Here is a 19,810-nt window from a genome sequence, read left to right as displayed (position 1 = left end):
GGTGGAAACTATGATGGAACGGGAGATGATGGTTTAGTGTGACCTAAAACTTAGGGCAAACCAAGTGTACGAGTTTAGAGCTCAACTAGCAGAATCTACACCACCATCAGCACCTTCCTCATCAGGGACGCTCTCACAGCCCCCATCTCAGTCTTGATTTTCTTCTGTGTATAGTTATACAGTTGTTTCATTCCCACTTTGTTGTACATCGTTCGAAAACAACTTTCTTTTTAGGGAGGATCATGTTGTCTAATAATTAAGTGTTGTTAGTACTTGTTGGCAATATGTCCAGGGCTCCCCTCGGGATTTGTGACAAGGGCTTAACCGCCTCCTATGAACTATTAAGTTGAGTGATTATATCGGGCACTAACAGATTGGTCTTTTGGTACAACAGCAACCCCACTCTAACAACTGGCATCAAAGCTTGGTCACAAGTTCAAACCCTCAAACCCTTGGGTAACGATAAGGGGGAGATTGTTGGAAAAATGTACAGCACTCCACTTGGGATCATGAAAAGGGCTTAACTACCTCATGTGTACTATAAGTTGAGTGGTAGTATCGGGCATAGACAAATTGGTTTTTTTGTGCAACAACAAACCCACTCTAACACTTGTTACTTTAGTCGAAGGGTAGGAAGGTGGGAATGGTTGCGACGATTGGTGCTCGTGTCCCTTCAACCTTTATCTATGTCATGTACTTGCATCCAATGGATATCATTATGGTTGTTCGCAATGTTTTGTTGAGTAATTTATTGCCATGCACTCTAAAGCATTTGATGGAATTAATGAAGAAACAAATGTGAGTTCTTTGATATATTTTGTCCTATTACACTTTCTATTATTCTCATATGTGTTAAACTAATTGTCCTACTGGGCAAACAATGGTCATTTTGTCAAAGATAATTTTGTCCTTGAAGTAACATACACACAATGGTCTTGGATCTTGCCTATTAGACCTCGACAAGATTGAGCTGAAACTCACATGCTTAGTTTGTCCAAGATGCAGCTCTTTGTTTTCTCTGTATCTATTCACCTCCATACCAATAAAGTATTTTTCTGTACCTCAGTCTTTCATTTCAAATATTGCTAAAGTTAAGCCTTTAGTTCTCAATCAGTGTTTTATTTTTCCAATGAAAAGCATATCATCGACTTATAATGCAATAGTCAAGAAACAATCAGCATTAAATTTATACTAAACACAATGATCCAGTTTAAATCAATCAAATCTTCAACTCAACATAAATGTATCAGATTTTTTAGTATCAGATCTTATGAGACTAATTGAGCCCATTCAAAGATTTATATAACTTATGAACTAAATGTTCTTTACCTTTCACAATGAAATGCTTCGGCTGTGTCATACAGATTTCTTCCTCCAAGCCACCACAAAGAAAAGACATTTTCACATACATTTGTTCAATCTCTAATTCATAAGCTATTGTAATTGAAAGAAACAATGTAATTGATGAAATCTTAACAAAACAAAATTTCTCGCCATAATCAACCCACCCAACCTAGGAGTAATCTTTTGCAGCAACTTGTACTTTTCAACATAAAATCAAAACCCAGTTTTATTTCTAGATACCCATTGACTACCAACAAGTTTGTTTCACTTGAGAAAAGGTACCAAGCTCCATGTATCATTTTCTTAAAGTATCACCACCTCTTCATCGATAGCTATTTTCAAAGTCTCTCCATTGTGCATACCTAAATGTTAATGTTATAATTCTGTCGGATAAATTATATTATATATATGAGAAATATAATATATGACATATATGGAATAATTAACTTATATTAAGAGTGATATATATATATATATATATATATTGTTATATAACAATTATAATATATTGATGGTATATTACTTGTGTTATAACTATAACTAATGTAAGTTAATATGTTAAAGAGACATGCCTCTTTATTTTACATATATAGTCATTCATATAGTAACTTGGAAAACACATAACATTCCACAAGTGCTATTACAAGTTACAGATCCTATTCACTAACATGGTATCAGAGCAGGTTCTTCACCAGCTTGCAAGGTTTCCTAAATAATGAAAATGCAAGTTGTCATTGCAGATAGAGGTTTGTTCTAAGACACAGATGGAGTTCTACAAGGCTATGACAAATGTAGTGCACAACGTGGAAGCGATTGTTTCAAAAAAATATTGTTGCTATATGGAGATCATGTATACTGGAGTGAAGTAAAAGAGCCGCTAAGTAGTGCAGACAAAAGGAGATCGAAGTGAATTCTTTTTGGGTTTGAAGTGCGATCAATTATAAATAGAAATAATACTCTTGGTAAGAAATTGAAACACAAGCTGCAGGTCTAGCGGAACTCTTCTACAGATTATGAGATCATTAATGACCAACATTGAAGTGTATATACGGGATAAAATTGGAGAGGATATTTTTTGTCAAAGGCTAAAGGTGTTCGAAATGGACAAAGGATAGTTACGTGTCGAGTCTGTGCATCTTCCGTCTCTATCTGTGCGGGTGTACAAGTCTAAGCTCTTGGGACATCTATGTGGATCAGTCTCAACTTGTGTGATTCACATTGCAATACTTTTTTGGTCAACTATCTACATGGCGATCGTCTCATTAGACATTCTCCCATCGTGAGCCATCCCAACATAAGTTCTTAAGCATCAAGGCACAAGTATGTGGACATATACAGGATACATGAGGGATTTCTTATACCGCTCAGGAAAGAGCAGGTATCTATAGTGGTACAAATTGTTCGTTGTGGAAGTATAAATTCGTGTCAGAGTTTCAACTAGCACCAAGTTGGTTCAACCAATACTACGAGAATGGGGTTTCAAAAGATTAAAGGAGTTTGCATCGAGCAACAATTATATCAAGGACAAATCTATCATGAGGAGGTAGAAAAATAGTCATCATTGTTAGACAAGTGTTGTGAGCTACTTAGAAATGTATGTGTAACGCGGCAGGGATGTCAAGCAATGCAATGACCAAACTGAGTTTATGATGCAATTAAGAATGATGACTCAATCATCGACAACAACAAGAGTTGATGTTCTCTATATTTCATTGCAAATAACATTGTTTGGATTGAATGGTGATGAGTCTCAGAAAAACTTCATCATTGACCTACTTTCCGCTAAAGACCCGATCTACCCATACTCAATGCAACCATGCAAAATTGTGTATCCACATTGCGATCGACACAATTGAGGTTGGATCTTCTTGCCCAACAGTAGCCAACATCTTGCAAAAAATACTCTGCAAGCCTAGAAGAAGAGTAGCAGAGAGATTTTACTGGCAGCTTCAGACAAGCATCGATAATGAAATTCAGACAAGCATCGATAATGAAATTCAACAAGATTAGTCTATTCTAAGTGGTCAAGTGAAAGGACACTTCAAATGCAAGGCTGCGGTTGTTGAAAGCTATTGTTTATTCTATCAAATGACTACTATCATTAGATTTCACTTGTATGGAATTAGACTCTCCGAATTGGGCATAATAGAGAAGAAAATTGTAACACATTCGATGTATCAGAGGGTAGAATAAATTCTCCCAGATTATTGGTCAATAGCAGCATGGACATGTTTTTTTAAGTTAATCACACCAAGGAGATGCATTTAAAAGAGTATCATTCCATCAAGCTAAAATCAACTCAGAAGGAGGGGTAGAAAACCTTGTATGTTTATCATTGGTATATCCATGTGGGATAGTTAGTTGAACTATTTGAAATCTCTCTGAAATTCCTTTAAGATGGATCGAGAAGCATAAGAGATTGCATTAAAGAAAGAACTTGATAATTTCTACCATGAGACTTGAGTTGATGACTAACATAGTTAGAAGGTGATATCATTCATAGATGATTGTCTCTCATTGAACTTGATAGTGACTGGCAAATGGAGAAAGTGGGAATTTTACATTGTATGGGGGAATATAACCAATGTACCCTTCCCACTGTTTGACAACTTCTTATATGAAGGCATTTTCTTATTGGAGAAACGTGTATCAAGGAAGTTGATGTGTAGATAGGAAAAGAAGAGTGAAGCATTAAGTCATATGATGATCTCGAAGCTCTTGAAGCAAGATATACTTGGAGGAAGAGGGACAATGATCATGAGGCTCTTGAAGTAAGATATCCTTGTTTATTGAGATTATGAGTATCCTTTTATATCAAGAAGGAATTTGACAATTCTATAGAGAAAACCTTGGACAAAGAGTGAGAAACCTTATTCTCTGATATGTTTTATGGTGAATGTTGTGACAACACTACATGACAGTATTTGTAGAGACTTGATGTGAACTTTTGATGTCATACATGTATGAGCCTGTCCCCTGTGTACATCATGAAAAAGTGATGACTTCTAAATGATTATCACTTGTATTAGGAGAAGTTGGAAAGTGACGTCCTTACAATAACTTGTAGCATGATTCATTTTTGCGAAATTGTTTCATGTAAAGGCTTTATCTTATAAATCAACAACTAGGTGGTTGATATCATTAATTTGATTATCTACAAGTTGCTTGTATAGATATATTTTTGGTACTTGGTGTATATCTTGCCTTGATATTCTGATAGGCCATTACCACATTGAGTGCTTGGTGGATATCATTTTGTTGATGTTCTGATAGGCCATTACTCAGAGTATTTGGTGAATATCATTTGATTGATATTCTGATAGGCCAATGCTCATGTTACCAAATATGATAACAAATAGCAGTTGGTGAATATCATATGTTGATATTCTGATAGGCCAATACTTACATGATATCATATTCTAGAAATCTTCTGATCAAAGATTTCTTATATGTATTATTTTTAAAATATTACCTATGGTGTAATATCTATGTGTTTTATCCTTCTTCATTAAGAGGGAGTGTTAATGTTATAATTTTTTCGGATAAATTATATTATATATATGAGAAATATAATATATGACATATATTATATATGGAATAATTAACTTATATTAAGAGTGATATATATATATATATATATATATATATATATATATATATATATATATATCAGAGTAACGAGAATCGCCTGAATCGGTGATTGAATGATTAGATTCAGTGATGGCGATTTTTTTGGAGTCGGAAATCGCCATCGCCGATTTCATCAGGTGAATCGCCTGAATCGCCAATTTGGGCGATTCATCCAAAAAATCACATGAATCGCCTGAAAAAATCGGCATGAATCGCCCGCAGCCAATAAAGTATAGACTTGTAAAATTTAAAAAAATTGCTTTTTTTTTTTACTTTGTTTTTGACCTATTCTCTTTGTTATAACCCTAAAGGGCCTTCTATTTGTTTAACATGAGTAGAAGGGAGGAAAGTGAGAGAGAAGAAGAGAAAAGAAAAGCCATAGGTTTCTAACCGGCAAGAAGAAAGAGCACAAAAGAGATCAGCAATCCATTTGGGGAGGCCATCAATTGCATTGGGAGCATTAAGGAGCCAATCTCAACACTCCTCAACTCATTTGCAAGAGGTAAGTGCTCTTTTTTTTTTTGCATGTTAGTGTATTATGCATTTTTTGTTAAATTTTTATAGTTTTCAAGATTTTTAGTTTAGAATCTAGATCTTGAATGTTCTTTATTTTTACTAAGTTGCAAACAGGTTTTGTTGTTTTGTAGCTTTTATTAGCTTCAAACTTTGATATTTTACATATAAATTTTTATTGCAGCAGCCTTTGCTTTCATTTTTTGCAAATTCGCAATGGGTAGAAAAGATGAATGTTGGAAATATAACGAAGAGTTTCCTGGAAGAACCAAATATCAAACAAAATGTATTTTTTGTAAAGAAAAAATAACTTCTAGGGGTATTTATAGATTGAAATACCACATTGCTGCTATACCTGGACACGATGTTACAATTTGCACTCACCAAACTCCTGAGGCAAAACGCACTTGCTTAATGGCATTAAAAAAAATTGAAAAAGACAAAGCCAATAGGAAAATGCAAATTGAAGGGTTCAGGGGTATTGGCTCCCATGTTCCCGCATCCGCATCCGTAGCCGCATCCACATCTGCATCTGCATCAGCTTCTGCATCTGTAGGTTGTGTTGGAGAGGGTTCTTCTAGGCCTCCTTTTTATCCTAGTTCTTCTGCTCGTGCTAGTGCTAGTCCGTCACATACTGAGACAAAGTCCCACACCAACCTATTGCAGCCTAGAGTGCGGAAAAACAGAATGGATAGTTACTTTGTGCCCCGCACTACTCCTGGTTCCCAACCCACGCTTGAGTGCATGGGTTTGAACAAGGAGATTCATGATGCTGCCGAAAGGAGATATGCAAATTTTGGTACTTTTCCAACATTCCATTTATTGCAGCCAGGTAATTGATTCTTTTTTCGTTGTTTTCTTTAAAGTTAAAATTAAAAGTAAAAGTAAAACTTCAATTATATCTACTTGTTTTATAATTTGAGTCTTTGACCTCTAAATTTTTATTTGTGACAGGGCTCCTTATTGGCAGAACATGATAGATGCGGTTGCTATTTGTGGTCCGGGGTTTAAAGCCCCAACTGAGGCTGAGTTGAGCAAATACCTCTTGGATGAGATGGTAGAGGACATAAGGGCTGAGCTTGAGGAGAACCAAAAGGAGTGGATTGCAAAGGGTTGCACCATCATGACTGATGGTGAGACAGATAGGAGGAATAGAACACTCCTCAATTTTCTTGTATCCTGTGGAGGTAATTGATCATTCTACTTTCCTACATACATAATTGTAAATTTTGATTTGTTGAATGCTAATTTGTTGATGATCCATTTAATTTTAATATTCTAATTCGTTGTTTTGTTACTTGTAGGAATATACCATGTTCATCAAATCCATCGATGCTTCTGCACATGTAAAAAATGCCACATACTTATGTGAGGCTATTGAGGAAGTCATAGCAGAGGTGGGAGAACAAAATGTGATCTAGGTGGTGACGGATAATGCAGCAAGTTATGTTGCTGCAGGTAAACTTTTAACTTTTCAAGTTTTGAAAATAAATTTATTTGAATTTTGAAATTTGAATTTCTAATTGACTTAAAATTGTTGTAGGTAAACTTTTGATGGAGAGGCACCCCACCATATTTTGGTCCCCTTGTGCGGCACATTGCATTGACCTCATGTTGGAGGAAATTGGCAAACTTGAGTTTGTCAAGTCATGTGTGGAAAAGGCAAAAAACATATGCAAATTCATTTATAATCATTCATTTGTCCTTAGCACAATGAGGAAGTACACAGAAGGCAAGGAGTTAGCTCGCCCAGGTATCACGAGGTTTGCATCGAATTTCATCACCTTACAGTCCTTGTTGACATCAAGGGATGAATTGAGGAGCATGTTTGTTGGGCGGGAGTGGATTTCCTCTTCCTATGCTACAACCACTGCAGGGATAGATGTGGCAGATTGCATATTTGATGAGGATGGTTTTTGGAAACCCGCTAGAGAAATCCTGCAAGTAAATTTATTGCAATTTAACATTTAGTATTTTACTTTTACTTTAAGTTATATTATTTTATATTTAAGTTTTGACTCAAGTTTTTTGTTTTACTTTATATGTAGGTCACTGAGCCCCTTGTAGCTTTGCTACGAACTGCTGATGGGGAGAAGCCCTCTATGGGCTACATTTATGAGGGCATGGATAGGGCCAAGGAGGCCATCAGAGCCCAATATGCAGGATTGCAGGAGAGGTATGGCCCTATTTGGGACATCATTGATAGGAGATGGCAGAATCATCTCCATCGACCCATCCATGCAACAGCTTACTTTCTGAATCCAGCATATCGTTTCCATCCTGAGTTCAAGGCGAATGCGGAGGTTCTCACTGGCTTATACACAGTGATTCAGAGGTTGAGTAGCGATGAAGATAGCGCTACTGCGATTGTTGAGCTAGACCAGTTCAACAATAAAGAGGGGCCACTTTTCTCTGGCAGGATGGCCATAAATGCTCAGACAACACTACAGCCAGGTAAAAATTAAATAATATATTCAATGTTCATGAATCTAGATTCTAAACTTAAAGTTGATTATGTAATTTTAGAGTTAACTTGTAATTTGTAAATGAGACTAATTGTTTCTATTTTCAATTTTTCCCTTATTGCAGATAGATGGTGGCAAATATTTGGAGCCAGAACCCCAAAACTTCAAAAAATTGCCATTCGTATTCTGAGTCAGCCAAGCGGCGCTTCTGGATGTGAGCGCAATTGATCCATGTTCGAGCACATCCATTCAAAGAGGAGAAACAGATTGACAGTGCAGAAGTTGAATGATATTGTCTTTGTTCATTACAACCTCCGTCTTAGGATCAGACAGATTTTGGGCACTGACTCCTCTCCGATCAATCTGGAGGAGATTGATCCAGAATCAGAGTGGCTCACAGAGGTTGTGGATCCAGTCTTCACTGAGGAAGACCGTGTGTGGGTTGACCAGGTGGATATAGAGGCTGAGGCAGCTAGAGCACGTTCTTCAGGCATTGGTAGATGCACACGTGCATGCACAGGCACAGGCCCTAGCGACGTTCATGAGCCCATCTTACATGCGGGAGATATGGCTCGGCAGTCCTCTAGGACCTACATTAGACGCCTTGCTACTAGGCAGACTGGATACTCAAAGGCTGAGGCTGAGGCTGCAGCTGAGCTTCAGGATGATGTTGAGGATGATGATGATGACTATGAGTCTGAGGCTTGAGCTGGAGCCTTGTTTTTATATTTTGTTTACAGATATTGATACTGAATCATTGATAGACATATGTTTCAAACTTTCATGGATCTTCATCTTAGATTCTTACATACATTTATGATTTTATGTCTTATGGATCATCTTACATACATTCTATGATTTAAATCATTATGATCATTTGATTTCTATTTACTTCAGCTAGCCTACAATTTACATTTTAGATAACATAGTTACATATGTGATGGATTTTATGTTCCATGTTTATGTATGTTAAGTTTTAACTTCTATTTGATGATGTTATAGTGTGTTTAAATTATATTCAATAAAGAGTGCATGAAATAAGTTTTAAATTGTTAAAATCTTTAAATTTAAAGGGTTTTTTCAAATTTGCCGATTCATCGCCGATTCATTGCCGATTCACGATTCGATTCGGCCTTGCCGATTCCGATTCTTGTTACTTATATATATATATATATATATATATATATATATATATATATATATATATATATATATATATATATATATATATATATATATATATATATATATATATATATATATAGTTATATAACAATTATAATATATTGATGGTATATTACTTGTGTTATAACTATAACTAATGTAAGTTAATATGTTAAAGAGACATGTCTCTTCAAGAGACATGCCTCTTTATTTTACATATATAGTCATTCATATAGTAACTTGGAAAACACATAACATTCCACAAGTGCTATTACAAGTTACAGATCCTATTTCACTAACACTAAATCCTCATGTAAAATCTTGTGTTCACCAATATCAATATTTAAAGCAAATATACATTTCCAATCATGGGAAGAATATCTTTGAGCAGTTGTCTATGCCTTGTTGATCTTTAAACAAGCCAAGATAGAGGTTCTACCTCCTCTTATAAAGATCCTAATCTTGAAGAGCTCTCCTCAACTTCTAGTCAAATTTGGGCTCTCAAGTAAACTCTCCTTAGCATGGTAGGAAGCTAAATTCCTCATTTTATTCACTTTAGCTAGAATATAGTGGAAGAAGGTTTAATCTCTCTAAAAATAACACGTTTACCATACAATGCATTTTATGCAACAAGTTCCTACATCTTGTATCCTTTCAAAACATAATTGTAACTCATAATACTTAAGAATATAGCATAACAAAGCACACTTTATAGATACACACATAAATAAACATTATGTTAATATGATAACAGGCCTATGACTGATTTTTTCTATTTCTAGTTTTAGATTAAAACATAATATTTTTCCTCACTGTAAAATTGAGACAATTAATCAAATGTCAAGCAATTAATCAGCTGTCATCAAAAATATAATCTATGAGATTACTCCCTTGAAAAAGATATTGTACTTGTATCCCTTTTGCACCTGTCTACAATTTTAGTAAGGCCAATTCAAATACCAGAAAAAAAGTAATGTAAAAAAAATTAATTCATAACAAAGAAACAAAAGGTTGCTGTGAAATCTCACCGAAGCAATGGTTGGCGGTTCAAAATAGTTGTCCGAGAAAGATGCTCAAAGTTATATTTCTCATCTGATGCATGCTGCCATATAAGACAAATAACTGAATCTTTCAAGCTTTAAAATAACCACAAGGTATATATTTCTCATTAGAGCATGGCAACTTAAAAGGATGCTGATGAAAGAAGATAAACATGGAATAAAATCAAAATGAGACGAGAATTTCCTTTCAGCAGAAAAAACATATATCCTAGGCCAACAATTTATAGTTATTCCCACAAAATGTAACATGCTACTTAAATGTTCCATGTGAATCCAAAAACTAACCTGATCAATGATAAAAAGATCTTCATCAATCTTTCCTATTATAAATCCAAGATTGAATTGCCCAATCACCTATATCATCAAAGAAATTAAAATGGCATCAGTCATGCATATTAAATTTTTTCACTAAATACAAAATCTTACTATCCATCTTCAAGACCAAACGAAAGGTAAATATGAATTTTTAATTGCTTTACTAGTATTATCAAATCATATTCAAACATGCATTTTGTAATTTATGATGGACAATTTTCTTTAGAAATATGTGATCCATTATATTTCTAGAAATTTTGAGTATAATAAAATAAGATAAATTTATCAATGTCCAACAGAAAACTACAAAAGGTGAAAGGGATTGTCAAGTACAAAACAAGAGGCCAGCCCACAGCAGGGACAGAAAATGGTGCCCAAAGAAGAAAGCGACAATAAAAACAAAAGCAGAGAGGAGAAAGAAAACCCTACATAACCCATTTAAGGGTTCTGAACAGCCATGAAGAACTTCTGAACTTAAGGATAATGAATAGGACCAGTCAGAGCACAGCAGTAATTACTTTGTATTCCTTTCAAAACTCTTTAATCAAAATAAAAATAACAATGGGACTTATTTTGCACTAACTTGATCATTATAGACCCAATACTAGTACTAAATTAATTTTTAGCTATAGTAGTAATAATATACCTTCACATGAATAACAGAAAATCAAAACTGCAGAAGCCCAAAATACAATAAGAGAAATTAGCTGCCCAAAACTGGTGTTGGTAACAAACTCTTCACAGGTGCACTAAATAGAATACAAGGATGCAGACGAGTGTTGGCTGGGTAAGGCCTATGTGCACAAAAAGTGCACCAGAACTGGACAATTTAAGTAACCTCAGTTAGTCTAACTTGCGTGCAGCCAGTGGGACACCAATGTGAAATGTCCCTTGTATAATCTTAAAAATTTGCCTTAACTATGATAGATCAAAAAGATATATTTACTAGGTTACCTTCAACTAGAAACAATTTGAACTTGCAGTGAATCAATTATCTCTAAGAATTGAATTCATTTGTACCAATGTATATATATTATATAGAACCAATAGCTTTATATAAAAATGAGGAATTCAAACAATAGTGTTGCCAAATACTCTTATCAAGTGAAAAATGCAGATTTTGTGCAAAATGTTGGATGAGGTAGTGGCAGAAGTGGGATTGGGTAATGTCATTTAGATTCTGACTAATGTGGCAGTCCGTAGACTTTTGAGGTATAGGCATCCCACATTATTTTGGAGTTGTTGCGTTAACCATTGTCCAAGTCAAAGTCAATAATCAGCTAGTCAAGTCCAAGGCGAATTTTAGTCTTGTAACATTGATTTAGGCCCAAGGGGAAATACTATTGGTGGTCTAAAAAGTAGAGCTAATTGTTGACAAGGCTAGTGTAACATTGAGACTGTCACAAACAGCAAGAAAGATCTACAAATCTGTCTTCAAACATGTATAGTACCCTTCCCCAAGTCCATGGGTTACACCAACATTCCTGATAGAGCTTAATTGACTTCACAACTTAGGCCACTAAACTCAAGAGATAAGTAGAAATGTGTATCAATCATGACAGGAATTCAGTGCTAGTAATAACAAGGTGATTTTGCCAAAACAAACTAGAACTTCACATTTTTAATTATTCTCACTTGCAATATGCTACTACACTAGATCACACCTAGTCACCTAATTTGGCATTTAAATTTGAACCTTAACCTAAGAAACCACTCTCTAGGACTTCACTCCAAGCAAAAGTGCACCCATAAGACCTGAAAAATGCTTGCCAAGCTCTTAGAAGCTCATCTGTCCAATACCCAGAATAATTAGACCAAAGCCCTAGTTCTCGCCACCATAAATGAGGGGTATGACCTGCATTAGGTGTATGGCCATCTACCAGAAAGCACCTACTGAGCTGTATTAATACAAAAAAACAATCACTCCATTAAATCCCCAAAAAATTAAGAATCAAAATATGTGTCATGGACACCCACTAATATACATACAAACATATAAGATCTAATAATACATATATTTGTTCTACTAGTTGATAATAATGATGCTTGTTTATAAATATATTCTAAATATTAACCAATTAAGTTGATATCATCAATAATAATATATGTAGTAAACATTAAATTGTTATTTACTAAAATAATGACATAATTATATGTCATAAAATAATAAACTAAACTAGTTAATAAAACTAACATATAATTATTGCCGCATATGAATAACCAAGGACACCTTTAAAAAGGAGCACACGTCACCCAAGGGAACAGCACCAAAGGACGCATCCCTTAACTTTTCAAGGTACAAATATCCTCTATAAATAACGAGATGAGCATCAATTTTTGGGAGTAGAAAATACAAACTAGTTTGCAGAGTAGCAGTTATAGTAAAAAGTGGAAAGGACTATACATGACAATCGAGGAAGGCTCACAAGTGAAAGACAATGTCATCAAAGGGTTAAAACAATTAACTATCGGAGAATTGAAATTGAGAGGGTTGTAAACCTAAACGTGGATAGAAAGCCATGTCACATAGAGTATGAAGGGTGTGGAAATAAGTAGAGGAGTCAGGAGAAAGAAGATAGAAGGTGGTCGGAAAAGAAAATAAAGAGAGACCGAAACTAGTAAAAAAATTTACCTAAGCAAATATTAAGAGATATTAAGAAGAGGAAAATAACAAGAATGGCAATATAAAGTGTATTAATTTAAAGTGTGGGAGATATATAATACTAAATATATTTTCCTTTTTATACAATATAATTACCATTCTAATATATATATATAAATTGTTCAAGAGATCGTACACTTATTGAGGTGAACTCTAAATTTCATATATTTTGAAGTGTAAAATTATATTTGAAATCATTTGTAGTACAATTTGTTTGTGGCCAAAATACAATTTTGAAACAATTAAAGAGCATATTCAAAAAGGGGACATTACAACGTGCCATAGAAATCGTTATTTTTTTGAAAACCCAAAATGTGTGAAACCAACATAATTATTGTCTGAAATCAATGTACAAGCTAGGAAGGATCTTTCCCCACGGAAACTAGTGATCTCTGATTAAATTTCTAGAAGAAATCCTATATTCATTTTGACACCATGTTATGAGTACTTCTCTTAGAAATCCAACTAAGAGTATTGAGGAAAAAAAAGAGCAATTTAAGATTCAAAGTATACACCTTATTAATGACCTTTTAGAATATAAAATTAGCTTATATTCATGTCCCCTTTTTCCCTAAAAGTCCACTTGAGGTACATAGTGTCACATTATTAAAGTTAAAACACTAAAGTAATTAATATTACTTAAAAACATTGTTGTAGTAATTTAAATAATTTTGACCACATTGCAAAAAGCACCATCATGGCGCTGAATGCTAAAAATGATCACATAAAGAAGAAATTGATACTATAGGGTTATGTTAAGTACCAAGACACGCCCTCACAAAAAATAGCAATGTTCTCAAAGAGCGATTGAGAACAACCTAAAAGGACAAAAGCATTGCAAAAGGTGTCATGACAAACTAGAACATCAATTGACCTCCACGTTATTATTGGAAACCAAGAAAATTGAAACCTAGCTCTACAAGAGATTTGGAGCTCACCCATCTAACCTAGAAACTTATGGAAAACTAAAAATTGACCACACACGGGCACATGGCATAAAAAAGGGGGGCATTACAATCCTCACTCCCCAAAATTGATTTCCATTAATCAATTTCCAATCTCAAACAGCCAAATGAGTCCAAACCAATCTAGGAGGGATCTAGTGCCTTCTACGTAAAGCACTACACAACTAAGCATATACAAATGAAAACTCTTGAAGATGCCTTATAAAAAGAGCAACCAAGCTCACAAGATCTCAACCAAATCATACAATTGCTCTCCACTATAAAGGAGTTGTGGGACCATTGGGAAAAATCTAAAAAAGTACATGTTGACTCCCTCATTTTCAATATCCTAGACTCCAGCATATAAGAGTTGCAATTGTTAAGTAATATTATGTCCAAACCACAAGTATTGGATAGAAACAATAAATAAAGCCTGTTTGGTGCACAAATACCCACCCAACACTAAACCCAGTTAGCTACATTACTAATTCCCTTCATCTGAAAACATAAACTAATCCAGCCATAAGACTAAATGGTATGAAAATGTGTAGATTCACAAATATCCAAGTCTGAAAATAGCAACTTATAGTCTAATATTTTTTTTAAAATAGCACCCAAATAAAGGACAATCCCTACAACACTAATAGTCATTGACTGTATCAGAAAAAATGATCATTACCTCAACTGAACTTACCATCCAAAGAGTCACCAACTCAATAGAATACCAAATTTTCCTCAAAATATCCTTCTAATTCAATTGTATTTAAGGAACTAGACTCATAAGATGATTATAAAGAGAGGTAACAACAGAAATTGTTTCACCTTTTGGATCAATAACTTGCCATGGTATGCCCCTTCCATCATATTTAATTCCCAAAAACCCAAGCTAAAGATATTGGCCATAGGTTCTCAGCCTCAAAGTAGCTCTTCTATGCTAAGGGTGCACCACATTGGTCATTAGGAGAATGCCATCCAAGAGCATTTGGTGATATTAGAAGTCTCAACACTAACGCTAGTTGGTCGATCAACCTCTAAGTCACAATAGAACTCCTCTACTTAGGGTGAATCCACAAGATCATCCATCCACTACAATCCATCATAGGAAGCAAGACACTATAATAAGTGTGTTCTTCTGTCATGTCCCCTTCTCAATTTTAGTTCCGGGCGACAAAATTAATCTATCTCCACATCCTGATAGATTAATATCAATTTCAGGCAAGATGCTCTCCAGTCACAATGGGGGATTTAATTTAATTTATTCCAGAACTTTATTAAAAGGTACAGAGCTGAGTCACTTTAATGTTTTGATGTTATTTACTTTATAAATAGCTTTAAGTGACTACAGGACGAAAATGACTTTTAATCCCACATTCCTTGTACATGGTACTTTCCCCTCATTCCAAGGCTATATATGCACGAGTTTGCATTGGAATTTACAAACAAAATATTCTGAGTTCTGGTTGATTTAATGTGACTGGTCTAAGACGTTGAGGACAAAAACCCTCAAGTCTGGAAACACTAAGGGAGCTGGACGTAGCCCCAATCTTCCTCTATTTCTCAGTTTGTAGTGGTATGGGCAAGTCGGCATTGGCATAAAACTGGGTAAGTTCAGTGCTTATTATTTCTAGAAAAGATTTATTGTGCACAGAGAAATTGCAGTACAGTTTAGGGATTAATTTGCATTCAGACTTCTGTATACGGCTGAGCCAGAATAAAATGAGAAGTTGTACTAATTCTCTAGTTGCCGGTTTGAAATTCCTTCTTGGGACGGGTTCAGTATTCAGTTTTGGAAGTGTTATTTGCAAGTTTGAAGCCACAGCTTATTACAGGGAATGGACTTTGCTTAGCCCTAACTCAATCCTTGCGAAGACAGGCAAAATGGCATTTCGAGTGTGGCAATAGCCCTCACGACAAAACGTTTTTTCAAATAGTTGATTGCGTGGTGTTGTCTCTATCAGCCCGTGGCCAGGTTACTAGTCGGATTGTATGTTTTTTAACGCCCCTGGACAAATACACGTGGAAAATAAAGAACGATGGGCAGCTTGTTTAGCGTGAGTTGTTTGGGTTTTGTTTAACACACTAACCTGTTACAGTATTCCACCTGCAACCAGGAGACTCCTAAGTCGACGTGAGCACCATGTATGCTACAGCAGGAGGAGCTGAGTTAAGCAGGAGGAGCTGAGTTAAGGTTTAAATCACGACGGGTAACAGTTGCTTGCAGGAACTTATTCAGTGACTGAGCCGAACAAGAGAAGGTGAAGAAGGTGTATACAGCCGAGTTCCAGTTTGATCTACTGGCAGCGTCCATTGCACAACTCCAGTGTCGGGTCTGTAGCAAATCTTCCCTTTTGGTGTTATTTTGGTTGAAACAAATTCTGAGAATAATTGTCATTTCAGAATTAACATTCAGTGTGATAGTCTCTGAGTTGGATCAATGTTAAATCTCCCTAAGACGTTAACTGTCTTCTCTACTGGTTTTGCATTTTGATAAATATACTACATCAGTTTTAGTGAAGTACAATGTCAGTAATTGAATGTCATAATTTCCATGCTGGAAGAGCCGATTAGATGATTGTTGGCAACTGTTTGACGTAATTCCATAGTCTGTCTGAACTTTTAAAAACACGTGTGTACAGTATAATAAATTCTTTGGTGGCAACAGGAGTCTGTGAACTGATTGTTAAATTACCACTACTAATACATAACAGCATGGGTTAAATTTTAATATCAGCACGTTATAAAATGTATCAGTGCTGCTGTAGGAAATTGCTCAGGACATTACATCTTTCCCTAAACTAATAGCATAGATCTCAAAGAGAGGATTATGAAACACTAATACTAGATCCATTGGTTACTCAAATATGCCTATGTTAATTAGCATATAGAGTAAACAAGAATGTAGTTTACAGAACATATAACATCAAGTACAAAACATAGTACATCAAGTACAAATATAATTTTCAGAAAGATTGAGCATTTATTTGGTCTAACAAACATGCAATGTATACATTTAAAATACAAGCAGTCCTTATTAGGTACAAATGAGAGCATATATAAAAGTCATTGATTGGTTAAGATTACCAACTATTGGGAATTGTCAACAACAAAGCACTCATAGGGGTCTAACAATCCAATTACAACATATTTTCCTTGCCAACTAGTTGAGTAACTCCTAACACATTTTCTAATCTTGACTTGGCTAGTACTTATTTATTACCAAATTTGGCATATTCAATAGGCTCATCAGTCTCCCAAAAAAGAAATTTGTCTTACAAATGATTAAAGCAAAAAAGGGCTATACACAACAAAAACTACTGAAGAGGGTGGGAGGACATCTCTCGACAAGTGAAGGACGTTGGTATAGATGTGGCTCATACAATATGGAGTCATTGCCTCAGGCATTACACACTCAATAGAATCCTCAAGTCACGCTCATCCATGATCTCCCACTTCTTCAACCCCTTGACCATGATGGCCACATCAATCCATGATTGTGCTTCTAAATTTCCTTCACATGATCTCCATCTATATAATGATTGGCTTCTTTCTGACATTCACTGTGAGAAATATAGAATCAAAAACTTCTTCATCACCTACTACCATTGTACCACTATACTGATCCGTCCCACGCAACTACTCTCAAAAAATCTTTCTCCAAAATGACACTCAAATGACAACCCGTACGGTATTCTGGAGAGCAATACGATTAGGTGGAGTTGGTGTACGGATGCCAAATGCAAAGGTACAGAGAATGTGGAGGTCGTATGGTACAAGCTGTACAGTGTGATATTGAGTAGGAAATGTGTCATACGGTGACAAGGTCGTACGGTATCCAGGTGGCCAAATAGCATCTAGGAATGGAGATGACAGGTCGACCGTGTAAAAATGATTGAAGGTCGTACGATGTGAAGGAGGTTTATGGTGGACATGTGTGGGTTGTACGGTAGACAAGAACAATGGCCGTACGGAAGAGACTCGTGGTCGTACAATATGGGAAACTACGTGTTGCTAATGTACGGATAGAAGGTGTTTTCTAGTCTTTCAAGCATAAACTTGTAGTCCCAAATTCATCAGATAAAATCTAGACAATAATGGAGAATGAACACAAATAATCCTTCAATTAATAATTGCCAAAAGATGGTGCTTTGATTTGCCAGATCCAAGCGAAGTATTACAGGCAATGGAATAAGGTGAGGGTTGAATCTCACCGAAACCAAAAAGGCCAAATAGGGAAGATCTTTAACTTCCGAAATCGCGAACAACAAAGAATCCCAACAAGAATTTGCAATACAAAGAAATATAATCAAATCGCATACCTAATGACTACCTACAAGTTGCGCTTAAATAACTGTTGAGGAAAACCTTCCGAGGGTGTACAAAGATAGCCGACGGCTAAACAAACTACGGAAAGAATTGTATTGTACATTCCACATAGGCTAGTGGGATGTGTTGATGATATTTACTATGTTGGCAGTTTGGGTTATCTACTCTACTTGGGTTCTGATATTTCGAGAGCTTGTTTCTCATGGGTTCCTGACTTTGGAGTTTGGGTGAGTTGTATTTGCCAATTTGATTATGGATTCCTCTTGGTTAATTTTCAGGGGTTGTTGCAGGAGCCTATGTTGACTGACAGCAGTATAGTTCATGACTACATTTGGGATCCAGGTGGATTGATTGGGTTGTTGTTCGACCATTGCTTGGGGACAAGCAATTTTGGGAAGGGCGGATTGTAATGTCCCCTTTTTAGCATTCATAGCATGATGTTGTCATTAGCCTATTTCTCCACGGTCCCGTAGACTAACCAAGACATTAAAGAGACTTAGAGGCCATTTGGCCTAGATAGTTTCAGTTGCAGGTCTTTCTGAGGGGTTTTGAGGCAACTTTGGGCATACTTACTATTTATAGTAAGTCATCTTGGACATGGGCGGACATCCAGTGGCAACGATATGTCGATGGTAATTGTTTAAAATCAACAAGATGACTTGTTTATCATTGATAAGATTTGTTATGCATTGATAAAGCTATTTTATAAAGCTAAATTTAAATATTTAACTTTATTAATGCATAGACTATAGTTTGTGGAAAATATTAAAATTAAAAGAGTCCCCTTTATTTTATAACACATTGGAGACATAAGTTGCATAAAGGGAGTTATGTTTTATCCCACATTGAGAAAACGAAGGATGGAGCTCTTGTGAAAACACTATAAAAGAAATGGAAGAGCTTCTTTTAAGCATGGTTGGAAATATCAAAGAAATTGGGGAATTTGCTGGAGATTATGTCTCAATAGTTTGGAGGACGAAATCCCTTCAAGCTGGAAATCTTGACGCCATTGAAAGATATGGTCTTGAGATTCAACATAGTAGCAATCCGAAAAAGCAGATACGAAAAAGCAGTTCGAAAAAGCGGAATCGAAAAAGCAGGCTAAAAAAGCGGATACGAAAAAGCAGTTCGAAAAAGCAGAACCGAAAAAGCAGGCCGAAAAAGCAATTCGAAAAAAAGCAAATCAGAAAGGGCAGCATTGAAGGAAATTATTACAGCCATATACAACCAGGTTCTTTGTTAGTATTGCTTTTTAGAGTGTTATAAGTTTCAGCTGTAACTGTGCATTGTACCAGCATTATCATTTGGTAATCCATGTAAATGCCAAAGTCTTGGCCATATTTCATGAGCATTGTATTTTTCATTGCAATTAAGAAGATAATAGTTGCT

General features: G+C 35.5%; 2 protein-coding genes across 4 annotated transcripts in view; one reads left to right on the top strand and one right to left on the bottom strand.

Annotated features, from left to right (window-relative positions):
• Window positions 1-19,810, bottom strand: part of PMS1 (DNA mismatch repair protein) — a 274,373-nt gene that overhangs the window by 69,658 nt on the left and 184,905 nt on the right. For all 3 annotated transcript variants that reach the window (XR_016357014.1, XM_089804597.1, XM_089804596.1), the window contains exons 7-8: window positions 10,463-10,531; window positions 10,145-10,218 (exon numbers count right to left, since the gene is read on the bottom strand). Coding sequence is in view for 2 of the 3 variants with exons in the window: in XM_089804597.1 (XP_089660723.1) it covers window positions 10,145-10,218; window positions 10,463-10,531 (143 nt within the window). In the remaining variant the exon portion in view is untranslated. The remainder of the gene's footprint in view (window positions 1-10,144; window positions 10,219-10,462; window positions 10,532-19,810) is intronic.
• LOC149532748 (uncharacterized) lies at window positions 6,817-9,882 on the top strand. The gene is made up of 3 exons (XM_089803237.1): window positions 6,817-7,431; window positions 7,536-7,790; window positions 9,871-9,882. The coding sequence occupies exons 1-3, from the start codon at window positions 7,042-7,044 to the stop codon at window positions 9,880-9,882; spliced, it is 657 nt and encodes a 218-aa protein (XP_089659363.1). The 5' UTR covers window positions 6,817-7,041.

Source organism: Cupressus sempervirens, chromosome 10 (genome assembly GCF_028749045.1).
Source record: "Cupressus sempervirens isolate cs-2001-9-10 chromosome 10, ASM2874904v1, whole genome shotgun sequence".
Classification (NCBI taxonomy): Eukaryota; Viridiplantae; Streptophyta; class Pinopsida; order Cupressales; family Cupressaceae; genus Cupressus; species Cupressus sempervirens.
This window is presented reverse-complemented; position numbering and strand designations above follow the sequence as displayed.

What these genes read in the sequence shown, in the direction of transcription:
- LOC149532748 (XM_089803237.1), top strand. Translation starts at nt 7,042, where the DNA reads ATGGAGAGGCACCCCACCATATTTTGGTCCCCTTGTGCGGCACATTGC. An exon ending in CCGCTAGAGAAATCCTGCAA is followed by an intron (nt 7,432 to 7,535) that starts GTAAATTTATTG and finishes CTTTATATGTAG; the next exon opens with GTCACTGAGCCCCTTGTAGC.